The sequence below is a fragment of the Xenopus laevis genome, chromosome 4S (genome assembly GCF_017654675.1).
Source record: "Xenopus laevis strain J_2021 chromosome 4S, Xenopus_laevis_v10.1, whole genome shotgun sequence".
Taxonomy (NCBI): domain Eukaryota; kingdom Metazoa; phylum Chordata; class Amphibia; order Anura; family Pipidae; genus Xenopus; species Xenopus laevis.
In genome coordinates, this window is record NC_054378.1 from 70,998,943 (window position 1) to 71,012,588 (window position 13,646).

At 39.9% G+C, this 13,646-nt stretch overlaps 1 protein-coding gene across 1 annotated transcript in view; it reads left to right on the forward strand.

The window, feature by feature from the left end:
* Nucleotides 1-1,992: 1,992 nt before the first annotated feature.
* The window catches only part of ptch2.S (patched 2 S homeolog), a 29,641-nt gene continuing 17,987 nt past the window's right edge, over nt 1,993-13,646 (forward strand). Inside the window, exons 1-2 of the mRNA NM_001087969.1 lie at nt 1,993-2,468; nt 4,423-4,615. Of these exons, the coding sequence (NP_001081438.1) occupies nt 2,322-2,468; nt 4,423-4,615 (340 nt within the window). The 5' untranslated portion in view covers nt 1,993-2,321. The remainder of the gene's footprint in view (nt 2,469-4,422; nt 4,616-13,646) is intronic.

The following is a 13,646-nucleotide window of genomic DNA, read 5'->3' on the forward strand; positions in this document are numbered from 1 at the left end:
GAACTGCTACAGGGCTCCCTCTGCTGTTTATAACCAGGTAAACCTCCTGTCACTTTCGAACAATTCATGGCTGTTCACGAGCAAAGGTGAACCCTCATTTTTCACAACACATGTTCACTAAACCTCAGAAAAACCTTATTTATAGTCTAATTAAGGTAGACAGGAGAACTGCATGAAGAAATAAACCCACAAGTCAACATTAAAGATTATTGTAAGAATACAGATAATATTTTATTTCTTAAGAGTCAGATAAAAGAAGGGCAGATGCTGCACTAGTAGTCAGATGTACGTTTGAATATTTTATTCCTTGCTGTTAACTGTTCACAACTGCTCATGTGATGCTGATGGTGTATGTTACTAATGTCCTTGGCCCCAATTTCTGAGGCTTTGGCCATGTTTTTCCCAGTCTCCTCATGTACTAAATATACATAGATTGCAAGCTCTAAAGGCCAAGGGTTACATCATTATTTATGATTTTTAGAGGTCCATAACAATAAATATTTGGGTCAGTTGCTTTTTTTGAGGGGTCTCCATTGCACAGTTATACCCCATTAATAACTGAATGAACATCCTCATGCTTCAGGAATTTTTCTGATTAAAATGTGCTTTGCATGGATTGAAAAATATTAATGACTGAAATACTAATTAGATATACAGGATGTGAATGAAAAATGTGTCTAGTAAAGGAGTTAACTCTCTATATATACATTATAAAGCTATTAATTAAAAGCTTGATTACAGTTCAGCTATCAACACCGCCACCTCGCTGGCCTGCATATTGGTGACGGAGGCTGCCATATTGAGGCCTGTGACTGTCTCTCAGTGATACCACGTGCACAGTAACCTTTCAATCCATACCATGCTGCTGTAATAGTTTTACAGCAATATTCCTGCATTCTAAAGGTCATTGCAATGTAAAGGATTAGAAGTGAGGCCTTGTCACAGGATCTTACCATTCGAGCTATACAAAGCGATAAAATAAATCAATCATTCCTCCTCTAAATTGCTGCAAGCTGGTTGAAAATGGAGAAGTTGGAAATTGTACTTTCTGACACATTGTTTGTGCATGAATGTGATGTGTGTGAAATGAAGCATTTAGTGGGTGGGAGAGCAGGGGAGGGTGAGAAGGGCCCAGCTTTTACAGAAATACACACATCCCTAACATAAATAATCCATTTCAACTTTGCAATCGTGTTCTATAAACAGATGTCTGAAAAAAAAAATCAACCAAAAAAAAGGGGGTTTAGCTCAGTAATGTTCTCGGTTTTTCCAAATTAAAAAGAAAACAACAAAATGTTTCATTCCTAACGATAAACATGTTCAATATGTACTTCTGCATTTGTTTTGTTTGTAAAAAGGCCCTAGTTCAGAACAAGTCCCAGTTCCGGGGGTATTTTCTCTGTGGTATAGTTGGCCTTTTGGGCCTATAGGAAGGAAGCATTCCTCATGATCATACATATAAGAAAAGCACCCTATGGAATTGTGGGGGTGCCCTTATCCCCCAATGCTTTGATTCCCCCTGAATGTTCATGTAGGGGTTGTGTGTTTTTGTGGTGCTTTACAAAGGCCTGATTTGCAGCTGTCTGTGCAGTCTGTCCCATTGCTCTGCTAAATAAGAGGTGAGGGGTATGTGGAAGGGCTGGGGTGGGGGGCTGTTTGGACAGAGCAGGGTGGTAAGAAATTTGTAGCATTTGGAGGTCTGTGGAGCAGAATTCCTGTAAAAGTTGTGCGGCTTCTCTGTTAAGCGCCCCCCTCGTCCCCTCATTGATTTGAGAGAGAGAGAGAGAGAGAGCGCAGCCTGGGTGGTCTCCCTCCTCACTTTGGTGAGCTGTTGCTTAGCAGCTAATAATAGGAGCTGTTTGCAGAGTAATTTGCCTCTTCCTTAGCCAATGGGAAGCCCAGCACATTTCCATGCAGCCCCCCTCCCTCTCCTTCCCTTTCTCTCTTTTCAGGGGCTGTAAGGAGTCGCCTTTAGTACAGATGCTCACACGGGCCAGAGCTGTCCCATCACTGATCCACCCGGGGATTTGTCGCTTTCGCACTTGGGGACTTGCCTTGTATTTGCAGCGCTGCTTCGCTTCCCATTGATGGTTTGTGGAGAGCATGAAGAGAACGGAAGGATCTAAGGATTTGCCGACCTAAATGGAACCCCCCACACCCACGGCGGCTCTTTCTCTAGTCGGCGGACGCTGCTGATCTGTATGGATTATTATAACTTGGTGACCCGCCTGCGCCGCTTCTAGTTGCCCCTGAGTTCGGGATCCCTCGGCTTGTGCTGCTGCCCCAGGTGTACCCCCTCTCCTGCCTGCTGTAGGATACCGATGGCCTCTGTTCCCCCCTGTGCGGGGGAGAGGGGCTTTACACATCTCCCCCCGGGTTACAAAAGCAAACAGCCGGCTCCCAGCTCGGATCTGCTGAGGAGACCTAGCTATTGCCATGCCGCCTTTGCACTCAAGCAGATCGCTAAGGTGAGTACCTGCTTCTTTGCACTCGTGGGTCAGGGCAGGTCACTTACAGTCGGTGTGACCTGAAATCATCATGTGGGTGTCACTGAGCACATCTCCCTCTCCACTGCTCAAGCTGGAATTCTAGCACTGGCCAGGGATGTGCAGTTTATTTCTATTGCATATCAGTCCAGCATGGCCTCTCCTGCACACACTGACAAGCAGCTCTGCTTTGTAGCACACTGCAACAGATGCACATTGTTATATTTATACATTTTTAGGGAATGGGAAGTATATATATGTCTGTGCCAGAGAAGCATGAACTATAAACGATTCATCACTTGGCTGAATAACACCATGCACTGTCCGTAAGTACTGAATATAGGAATTAGAATGTTCCATCACATTGTCTGCTTTAAGTTTTACTCCAACCCTAGCAGGGCAGCATGGCCCAGCATCCGACATCAGGTGAAGGGAGTTGCACTAAAAGCAACTGGAGGGTCGCAGGTTAGACATTGAATAGGAAAGGGGGTTGCACATGGTTCACTCAGCATGCCATTATGTTTACATTGTGAGACTGTCCCTCTGTCGCTTGAACTCAGTTCATTGATGGGAACCTGTCATTATATACTTGCTAAGTATGTGCCCTGCTTCCCAATTACAAAGATTTTATCATAAGTGGTGTCTTTAGTTTAAACAATACCTCCCTAAATGGCGTTGCTGGAATTGTTCTTGTTTTCAGTAAGTTTCAGTCGGTTATGCCTTTCACTGCACTGTTCGTTCTGTGTCCCAATCAAGTGAATTAGCTTGTGTCACCCAGTTATAGTTACCCAGTCTCACTTCGCTCTGGGAAATGTATGGCAAGTTGGCAACCTTTCCCTTGATAGATTAGTATTTACACTCAAAGTACTTTATCCTGTATGACTTCAGGTTCTTGCTAGACCACCCTCCCTCAAGTGGGGTTTGTCTGTGTCAGTAAGGAGGCCCAGACATCAGCCCTGTCAGTAGTTAAAGGCAGGAAATATTGCGGCAATAGCAGAGACAGGGCCACCTGGACAGCAGAAATTCTCCCTTTTTTGTTGGATGCCAGCTGCCCCCTCTGGTTCCTTTGTGGCTGGCACAAGTTCAGTTTCCAGCCACAGGTGACTGGCAGGCTGTGTCTCTGGCCACAAATATTTGGGAGAAAACAGCTTCCTTCTCCTTTTCCATATCCTGTTGTGTTTTCATTTTACCCGTTCTAGTACATTATACATTTCACAATTTCTTTGTAATTTTAATGCCAATCCCTCAGCCTTTCTATTTTTCTTTCTTTTCTTAAAGATATAATTGCCTTTTTATATTTGATATAACTCCTTTTAGTATTCAAGGATTTACCTGACATAAACCTGTCAGGACTGTAAGTTATAGCAGATTTTGTAGAGAACAAAGTGAATGAGGGTGGGCTGTTTGGTTCTTAATAAGTTGCCTGACCTAATATTTAAAGTCTGGGTTTACACATCATAAGAGGAGACTTTTATGGCCTTGAAAGCTCATGTACAACATCAATAAAGAGCTGTCCCATAAAACCTACAGCAACCTGTAAAGAATTAGTGGTCATCGGGTGACACATGGTCTAGAAAGCTCCCGTACAGAAACATCTGTGAGTAATCTCCCCGCTGGCACAACCTGCTAGATGGAGTCTTAGTCACAATCCTTGGCCACTTTTCTGCCTCATGGTTGAGTTGAAGGGTAGGCAACTCAGTTTTGAGTTTTGATTTTAAAGAATTCCCACCAAGAGCACAGTACATTGCTGGAAATTACTGGGTTCTGCTTGGGCTCATGGTGGGACAGGTCTAGAACATGGTCTGTTTTCCGAAAGAGAGACTGGAATTGGCCCCCATAGATATGTTATTGCATTTGTTGTAGATTGATTATTTTCTTGTCAGATCATCGTAGGTGCATGGCTCCATGTTTGATAGTATTCTTTATGTATTTTTAGGGTAAAGCTGTTGGCCAAAAGGCTCCTCTCTGGCTACGAGCTCAGTTCCAAGCTTTGCTTTTCTCCCTGGGCTGTTCCATCCAAAGACACTGCGGGAAGGTCTTGTTCATTGGATTGCTGGTGTTTGGGGCTCTTGCTGTGGGCCTTCGTGTGGCCTCCATTGAGACTGATATCGAAAGGTTATGGGTGGAAGGTAAGTGTTTTGATGTCCTGTCATGTATGCCTAATCAACATTTAAGTGCATAACTTGTCTTTTTAAAGTTCAGGCTCTGGTTATAAGAGTTTCAGATGTGTCATTGAAAAATGTATTAGCTCCACGTTATTTCTGCTAGTCACTTATAATTTTCTTATGAAACCCACAGTAATATCATGGTATTAAAAAATTATCTATAAAGCTCCACATGGTTTTTGGCTTCGTCATAATAATGCAATATTCAAAAAATTCTGGATTTCGGTTTAGAGATGATGACAGACATGATATTGTAAGAGTTTTCGAACTTGTTCCTGTTTAGCTGGTCTCAAACTACAGTTCCTAGCATAATCAGAGAATACTGGGAATGAATGTTCCATAGTATCTGAAGGCAAACATTTCTTTAATCTCCATGTTATAATGTGGAGCGCATTTTTTAACTAAACAATATTTTAGTCTGAAAAAGAAGGCCCCATATAAAAGCACAGAGTAGAAGAGGTTTGCAAGAGAACTTAGCCAGTGCGTAGAATATCTCTTTTTGGGAGTTTTATTTACTGGAAAAAGATGGCCTGGTATGAGGACTTTATTACTTTGCGTACGTGATCCATAAAACCATTAAACGTTCCAAACAGGAGTTCTTGTGTTAAGGGTAAGTGCTGTGTAACAGAGAGAGTGTTATGAGCAGCACACAGAGTGTCAGTTGTATGTGCAGTTTTCTGTGTCACACTGTAGTAAATATATGCAGAACCATGTCCAAAACGCAGAGTTCTGTGTACAGATATTTATCCCATGTGTAAAGGAAGAGGGCCTTGGCAAGCAGAAAGGATGGTGTTTTCATTAAAATTATTAACTTTATTGGACAGCTGCTGCTTGGCTGGCCTAGATAGCAAATATAATTTCAGGCTCTAGACATCAGGACATTTGTTGCCTTCATAGTCCTGCTGTAAATATAAGCTTGACTCAACCCCCCAGCATTCCTTTTGGCCATACTGACTTGTCAATGCCACACTTAAATAGTAACATTGATAGCATGTATGTCAACATTTGGTCCTGGTTCTTATGCATTTCTATGATGCTAAAGGTGTGAACCTGGTTTTATTTGCAAATTTGATGTTGTACCTTGTTTATTTTACCAATGGCATGATTTGACTCAATTCATGGTAAAACATTTGGTGGGTTTAAAGCAGGAAGCCCCTTTACATTGACCAAAATGACTCTTCACTTTATTTTTTAGCTTGTCTTGTCTTGCTTAATTTATTTTCTCAGAAGATTTGAAATCTAGCTTTCAAATGTTCTTCCAGATCTGTTCTGGAGATAGAGTGCAAGCAATATTTGTTGATTTTGAGGTCAAACTTTAGGGTGCAAATTAGTTTTTTATTTAACTTACTGACATAAAGACCTCATGATTTACATATTAGGATCCACAGAACTTGAAAATATTCTTTCTGTATATTCCTCAATTACAGAGAATAGTTTAAATACCTAATGAGGAAGGGTCAAGGAGAAAGGGGCTGCAAAGCATTATGGGTTTAAGAAGACACATAAGAAAGCCATGCTTTTAAGAGGTAGGGAGGTCAGGGAATCAAATCTCGCTGAGGAAAACATTCCATATACAGAGACAGAGAAAACAAACCACGGATTGCTGTATGCGACTGCTTATAGGACCCTTTTTGTAAGCAGGAAAAGGAGGAGGAGGGCTGAGGGGGGAGAGCTGGGTTCTTGGGTGGTCACCATAGGTAGTGGGTGGTCTAGGACCTAATAGGAGGGCCACAAAGGGGTTCTTGGTGGAGCTGCAGGGATGGTAAGCAGCTGTGTCCTGTAAAGAGAAGGGGGAAGGGAGGTTGTTAAACATAGACTGAGAGATATATATATGTGTGTGTGTGTGTGTGTGTATGTATATATATATATATATATCTCTATATAAACACAAATCATTTGTCCACTGATTTTTAATCAAATAAATCTAGAGAGAAATATATTTATAGGTATAACACTGTATGTATTTTATCCTTATATGTGTTCATCAAAGTACCTTCATACATTTAAAAAGATAAAGATTTATTTTTTTAATCCAGGATTTGTGCCTGATATACTAGAGACTCAGATCTTTATAACATTATTAGGTTTAATACAGATTTTGTTTCATTTCTGGAGACAAGCGTGTTAAGATAGCTTTTAATTTCCTACTTGTGTTGACAGGATTAGGAGAGTGTACATCTTATCCTCCTTGCCTATGTGCACAGATATTTCAAGTAAATCTGAAATATGCAAGATTTTATTTCCAAGGGAATTCAGTTTTTAAAATAGGCAACATATTTGAAGATTAGGGCTGGCAATGTCTTTAAACATATGTCTGGAGTGATGGTTACCTGTTTTATTTGCAAATGATATGAAAGATTATTTCCTTCTTCCCCAAAGCTCTAGACTCACTGAAAACTTTTATGAAACCAGAGTCAAAGTTATAGACATGGGGGTCTCTGGCATTAAAGGAAAGCATTAAGGCAATAAAGTGATTATTGTTGAACTATAGCAAGCCATTATTGTTGAACTATAGCAATCCCTCAGCAGTTGTAGAGCAACAGGTTGACATTAGACCCTGAATAGCAATATGTAGACACTGGCAAACACCAGAGGGGCTGCTGTACAACGCCATTGACAGTCACTATTAATATTAATTAAGCCTGTGTGGGACTGTTTGGGTACTTGTCAGAGCCTATTTTCAGAGTCCCGACCTGGTTAACATTTTTGATGTAAGCACTCAAATTATATAACAAATTTTACACATCCGTTTATCAACAGTTTCCCCCAAGGAATCCATATGGAGCTGGTGGCTTAGGGTAAGGCCAGACGAGGAGATTCGGGGAGGTTTTGTCGCCTGGCGACTTATCGCCACGTCTTTTGCGCGACTATCTCCCCAAACTGCCTCAGTGTTTTTTCCCCATAGGCTACAGCGCAAAATCGCCTGCACACGCGGCGATGCGTTTTCAATAGTCAACTATAAGTCGCCAGGGGACAAAACCTCCCAGAATCTCCTCGTCTGGTCTTACCCTTAGGCAAAATGACCTTCTTGAAAACCAGCCCATGCTGTAACACCTAAACATGGGCTGGGAATAAGTGGGAATAAAAATAGATGCTAGTGTGGATCAGTTCATAAAATTAAGGCATACTTACTAATAAATACATTTACTTAGAATGTAGTCAGTCTCCTAAGAGAGGGCAAGTAGAAAAGCAAGTATGATACAATCTACAATTCAATAGTGGTTAGGATTGTTGAGATTACTGGAGTAAAGTTTGGACACAACTATATTATGAAAGTATAGGACTAAAACTATACAGCAATTTCCAAAAACAAATTGAGTTAGCAGTAGTAGATAACATTACTAGGTGTACTAACACATATTGCCAATTCATGGCTGTTTCAAATAATTTTATGCATGGTGTGTTAGGTATTTTAGTTTTAGAACGAAAAAAAATATCTGTTTAGACACTGGTTTTGTTTTTGTTTTTACTGATTATGATGTGATGCACGCCAGAAGAAATTTGGCTACTGTGAAGGTGTAGTTTTAATAAGTAATCACAATGAACACACAGACTGGCCAGGCAGAGTTGATGGATCCCCACTATTGGTTCGTTAAGTGGTATCAACAGTTTTAAGTGGTATCAACTCTTCAGGTTGACAGGGCTGTCAGTCACTGTTCCTATGCTTCATGACATGGATTATATTCTGTTTTCCAAGAGGGTCTGCAGTAGATTAAGGCTTCACTAAATTGACCTCTGGGGATGCATAAATGGCCTCCTGTGGTTTCCCAAATCTAATATGAAGGATTTAGAACAGCCAGTCTTGCCACAGACATTGCCCCATCTGGGTGTGAAAGGAATTCCTCTGTCTTCCCAACAGGATCTCTCACATGCATGAACATGTAGGAAGGTTGGCAAACTAATTGGTATTTTATTGCAGTGGGCCCTGCTATGAATGCATCATTCAGCCCTTACTTGTCATTCTAGTGTATGCCAATGAGAGGTACTGTACTTATATTGTTAGATAAAGGCTTCTTACAATAAACAAACTGGATTTCTTTAAACTGAGAGTAGGTGAAAGCGTTAAAGTGTTTATATAGGTATTTTCTTGCAAGAGGACAAATCACAGTAAGTATAGTCAAATATTAATGTGATTATTGCTATATTAATGATTTTAGCCATGCAACATATTTACCGATGTTTCAAAATATGCCCACAGTCATGCTTATTTTTATCAATCCATATACAAAAGCAAATATCACAAATTCTTGTTGGCTTATTTCAGTTTGGAAAGGGTTAATAAAGGGGAATATTGAACAAATGAATTTGTGAGTTACAAATCAGGGAATCTTTTCCCCCTTTCTCTCCATCCCCTTCTGTCCTGTTTGTGCTAGAACAATCTAGCAGGACATTCATGGGTGCAGACAAAAGCCCCAGTCTGAGTGGGTAAAGTCCTTTTGAGGCTTGGGGAGGATTGTGCATCTGCTCTTGGTATTTATGGTTTTTGAGTGCTTGGCTGGAACTTGAGTGCTGTTGCAGCATTTATATGGGGTGTGGGAAAAAAAGTTGAGTCTGTGGTTAAACTATGGGTCTAGGATAAGTTGTTGCCAATAGTCTGAAGTTCTTAGTCTCCTGAACAGATTTTAGAGCTCACTACTCTAGAGTAAACAATGCAGTTATATATCAGCAGGGGCAACCACTGACTTGTGGCTCCTCAGCTTTTGTTTAAATACAACTTCCTGGAATGGTTGGCAGAGGATGCTGGGAACTGAAGCTTGTCAGGTGCTGGCTTGCTTTGCATTATGCTGTTATTTTTGGAGGCAAACTGCTTTTAATGAGTGATTCATTTATTGGTATCTTCACACAAAAGTTTGAAACCTCATTGAGAAGTATAATTGAATCATGTTTGTGAATTGGAAAGATAAGGGGCAGATATGCTGTAGAACAGTTAATAGGTAAACTGGTGTGAGCCAAAATTATATGAGGATTTATCCCTGCTTGACAAAACAGAACCATTATTATTTAATCATTTGAATGCTACACCCTGCTGAGATTTGGCAGATTTCTTAACAATTTAACATTCGAAGCATCTAGAAACAAACAAATTCTTTGGTTTTTGGTACCTTGTGTTTCAGCTTCTACTTTTTTTTGTGAAATTCTTGTGTTTGGTGATGAATTCTGTCTCCATAGTGATAAAAGGAAATCTGGGATTACATCTCACTTTCATAAAGACACAAACTGTGTCAGCGACATGTACACTTCCTGAAGTCTTGTGGTGCCATTTTGTTGTACTGATGTCACTTGGCCTGCCTCCTATTTTTTTTTTTTTTATCCTGGAGCACTTGCTAATTGTATATTATGTATATTATGAATAGATTTTATGTCTGAGTTTTGTGAAATTTCACTTTTAAAGCCAATTCAAACCTACAAATTGCTATAAAGGATAGCTTAGAGGATGTTGTTGGCATTAGTCTGTTAGCTAGATCTGCACAACAGCAAACAGTGAGAGATGATATATTTAGTTCATTGCCAAGCAAAGTAATCCTTGGTAAAAAAAAAAAAACCCTCCAAATAATGGTATACAAAGTTCTTGGCCTTGTATTGTTCTGGGACACAAAATTGAGCCAATAACTGTTTGACGGTGCTGGAAGTTTGCAATCCAGCTTTAAGGCATGTGCTTTGACATCAATGCATTTTAAAAAGAATCTAAAATTGTACCAACTGAGCAAATAAGAGTTTCAATATCAAACAAGCCAGTGTGGTTTGGAACATTGTATGCTTTCTGACTGGCTATTCCTACTTTACCAGTGCATGTCCAACTCTGTAGCATGTTGCCCAAAGTGGGCGACTATTGAAAACGAATCGATGCGTGTGTATTAGCGCAGGCGATTTTGCGCTGTAGCCTATGGGGAAAAAACGCTGAGGCAGTTCAGGGAGATAGTCGCGCAAAAGACGTGGCGATTAGTTGCCAGGTGACGAAACCTCCCCGAATCTCCTCGTCTGGCCTTACCCTTAGGGTTTAAGTTTGTGTTATTATATGATACATAGTAGATTAGTTCACATGGGAGATTGCATTGTAAATGAATTTGGCAATTCAACTAGAATACTACATGTCTTCAGAATGTTTGTTTTTGCTTTTAAGAAAACTGTACACTAGGCAAATGTGTTCTTCTAATCATTTTACAATGTGCTGTTGTTTTCCTGTAACGTCCCTTAAGGGTAAGGCCACACTGGGCGTTAAGGCATATAATTACAAGCTTTTCTGAGAAGCACTAGATAATCAGCAAAGGAGGGTTACAACCTCCAAGACTGACTAGAGTGCGAGCTCAGCTAATCAAAATAAAGGTAATAAACCAACTTTATCCTTTGTGCAAACAAGCCTAAGTTTGGAAGCACTAGTGTGCTTATTTAGGCCTAATCATCGCACGCACACACTGCATATAGAGTCACATGAACACACAAAAGGATTATATATCCATATTTCAAACATTATTTTCAGATTTGGTTACTGTGGTTTGCAAAACCCCAGAATATAAAGTGGTATTTTATATTTTTTTCAGATGTATAACTCATAGGGACAATTGATAGAATTTTTTAACAATGTACATTTCCTGAGTGTGCCTGAGACACTGTAAGCATAAACAAAACGTATTTATGTAAAAGCTTTTAATCAGATGTGGTTGTACTTTTCTTTAAAAGTGACAACTTTATGACGTCCCAGAGAATTGTCCTGCTGTGGTTTACACTAGCCTTACACCAGGAGGCAAGAAGAGCAACTTCCTGTTCTGTTGAACAGGAACTCATCTGTTTAAAAGGAAGGACAGCATATTGTCATAACTAACAGTACAGCTTTAAACATCCGAAAGATTCATTTTGCCACAAAATCCTTCTTTATAGAGTGCAGTCATCATTTTAATACGCCTTTTAACCAGATGGGCTTTGGTAAAATATGCTGCAATGTTGAGTTTAAGTGGTTGAAATACATGATGAAAGCCAGTTTGATCTACCTTTTGTGGACAGTTACTACTTTATGGGTTACCCTAATTGGCATAGTACTTTGGATTTATAGCACAAACAACTAATAAAAACAGGCACTAATAAAATAGGCATGTTAAACGGTTTGCTCAGAATCACTTTATCAAAGGTAATATACCATAATACTGGGTTGTATGTTTTATATGGCAATTGTTATTACATCCGTATCTGTGTCATTTGAACAGCACTGAAGTAATTTTGAGCATAGCAGTCTGTTTAATATGCCTATTTTAGTAGTATGCAAGGCTGCTTTTACAAAACATGTTATGTTCTTTATTCCAATTGGGTGGGGGGCAATATGTTGCTCTGCCATACCTCCCAAATGTCCCGTTTTCAGAGGGACAGTCCCTCTTTTGACAGCTCAACCCGCAGTCCCTCTTTTTTACTGGAAAGTCCCAATTTTCTCTGCACTGAACAGCCAGAAAAATAAACAATGTTTCTAACTTAATTGGCATTTGGCAAAGAGCCCAGAACAGCCACAGCTGCAGATAAGATACTTTTGTAACAATTTTGAGATAAGCAAATAAGTAATTGTAACAATATAAGATAATGAGTCCTTTGGGAGAAGTTAGACTCACAGCTTAAAGGGAAATTCTCTTTCATTAGCAAAACTGTAATAACTGAAAAAAAACCCACAGAAATATGTTCAAACTTTCATAACCTGCCTGGGGGGCCTGGTCAAAAAAAAATAGCCAAATTTCGGCAAATGCAATCATAGCGAGCATTCGGCTTAGAAATAATGTAGTAAAATAAAAAAGAATGCCATTCCTAGTACCGCAAGTAAATGGAGGGTTTAATAAAATCAACCATCAATAATGTGGTTCAGTCACTGAGCATAACAGTGGTTGGGTATTAAAGATTTTATTCAATACTATGTATCAAACATCAGCCCAAGCGCCATCTTCCTATGACTTCCACTGTTTATGTGTAACTATATGTGTGGTTGAATGTTACTGAACAAAGGGTGGGTCATTGCATTGTGGCTTTGTGTTTGGATGGGAGCCCTGGGTTAGATTGCTACTCTGATTGGTATGCTATTTTTTTATTTTGAACATGCTGCCAAGAAGGTGTGTGTGCTCTGGCAGCAGCTTTTAAGGCCTGTGGAAAGTGTGTGTGTGGGGTTGATGTTAAGTACTTGTTATCACATCTGCTGCTAAAGGAAAAGTTAACCATAGGGTGGGAATATTTCCTGTTTAAACATGACTGGGTGCAAGAAGACTAGCAAAATGATTTAACCCATTATTACTTCTCCCCCCTAAAGAAACCAACAGACAGAGGAATGTGTCTGTTTGTTTTTCAACGGGGCTGGGATTTACACATTTAATACAGCAGTGAGTTCTAGTTTGAGCAGAGGTGCAGGAGAATACTTAGAGATACAGTATTTAGTTGTGCATGGCAGTTCTGTGGTGATGCTCCATGTTACCCCTAAACCAATTATTTTATGAAATGCTTGATACACTATAAAGCAGCCTCATAGCATAATTTTCAAACACATGTGTGCTGTTTGTGTGGGGGTCTAATTCCTGGCTCAGGAAATGACAGCAATTCCAAGGCTTCAGTCAACCAGGTTGAGCTACACAGAGGTTACGCCTGATTCACACAGTGGCTGTTTAGATAGAGCCCTGAAACAACTGTGCAGCTGCATTCCCCAAAATAGGTAATGCATCGTTTTATTGCTTCACCCCAGTGTCAGCGGTTAAAGCAGCAAATCACAACTCAAATGCATTTTGCATTTATTTGTTTATATAAATACGGGTTAGCAGTTCCTAAAAGTAGGTGGTCTGTGGTCTTATACCTTTTCCAGATTAATAGATTACTGAGATATTTGTGGCTTTTGTAGTACCCAACATAAATAAAGAGATGTCACGTAATGAAATGAAATCTGCCGACAAATGGGTAGCGTTATGTGGGCAGCAAACCACATTTTTCTGCCAAGCCTAGATGTTCTGGTCTTCTAATCCCAACTTGTTCTTACTTTTAA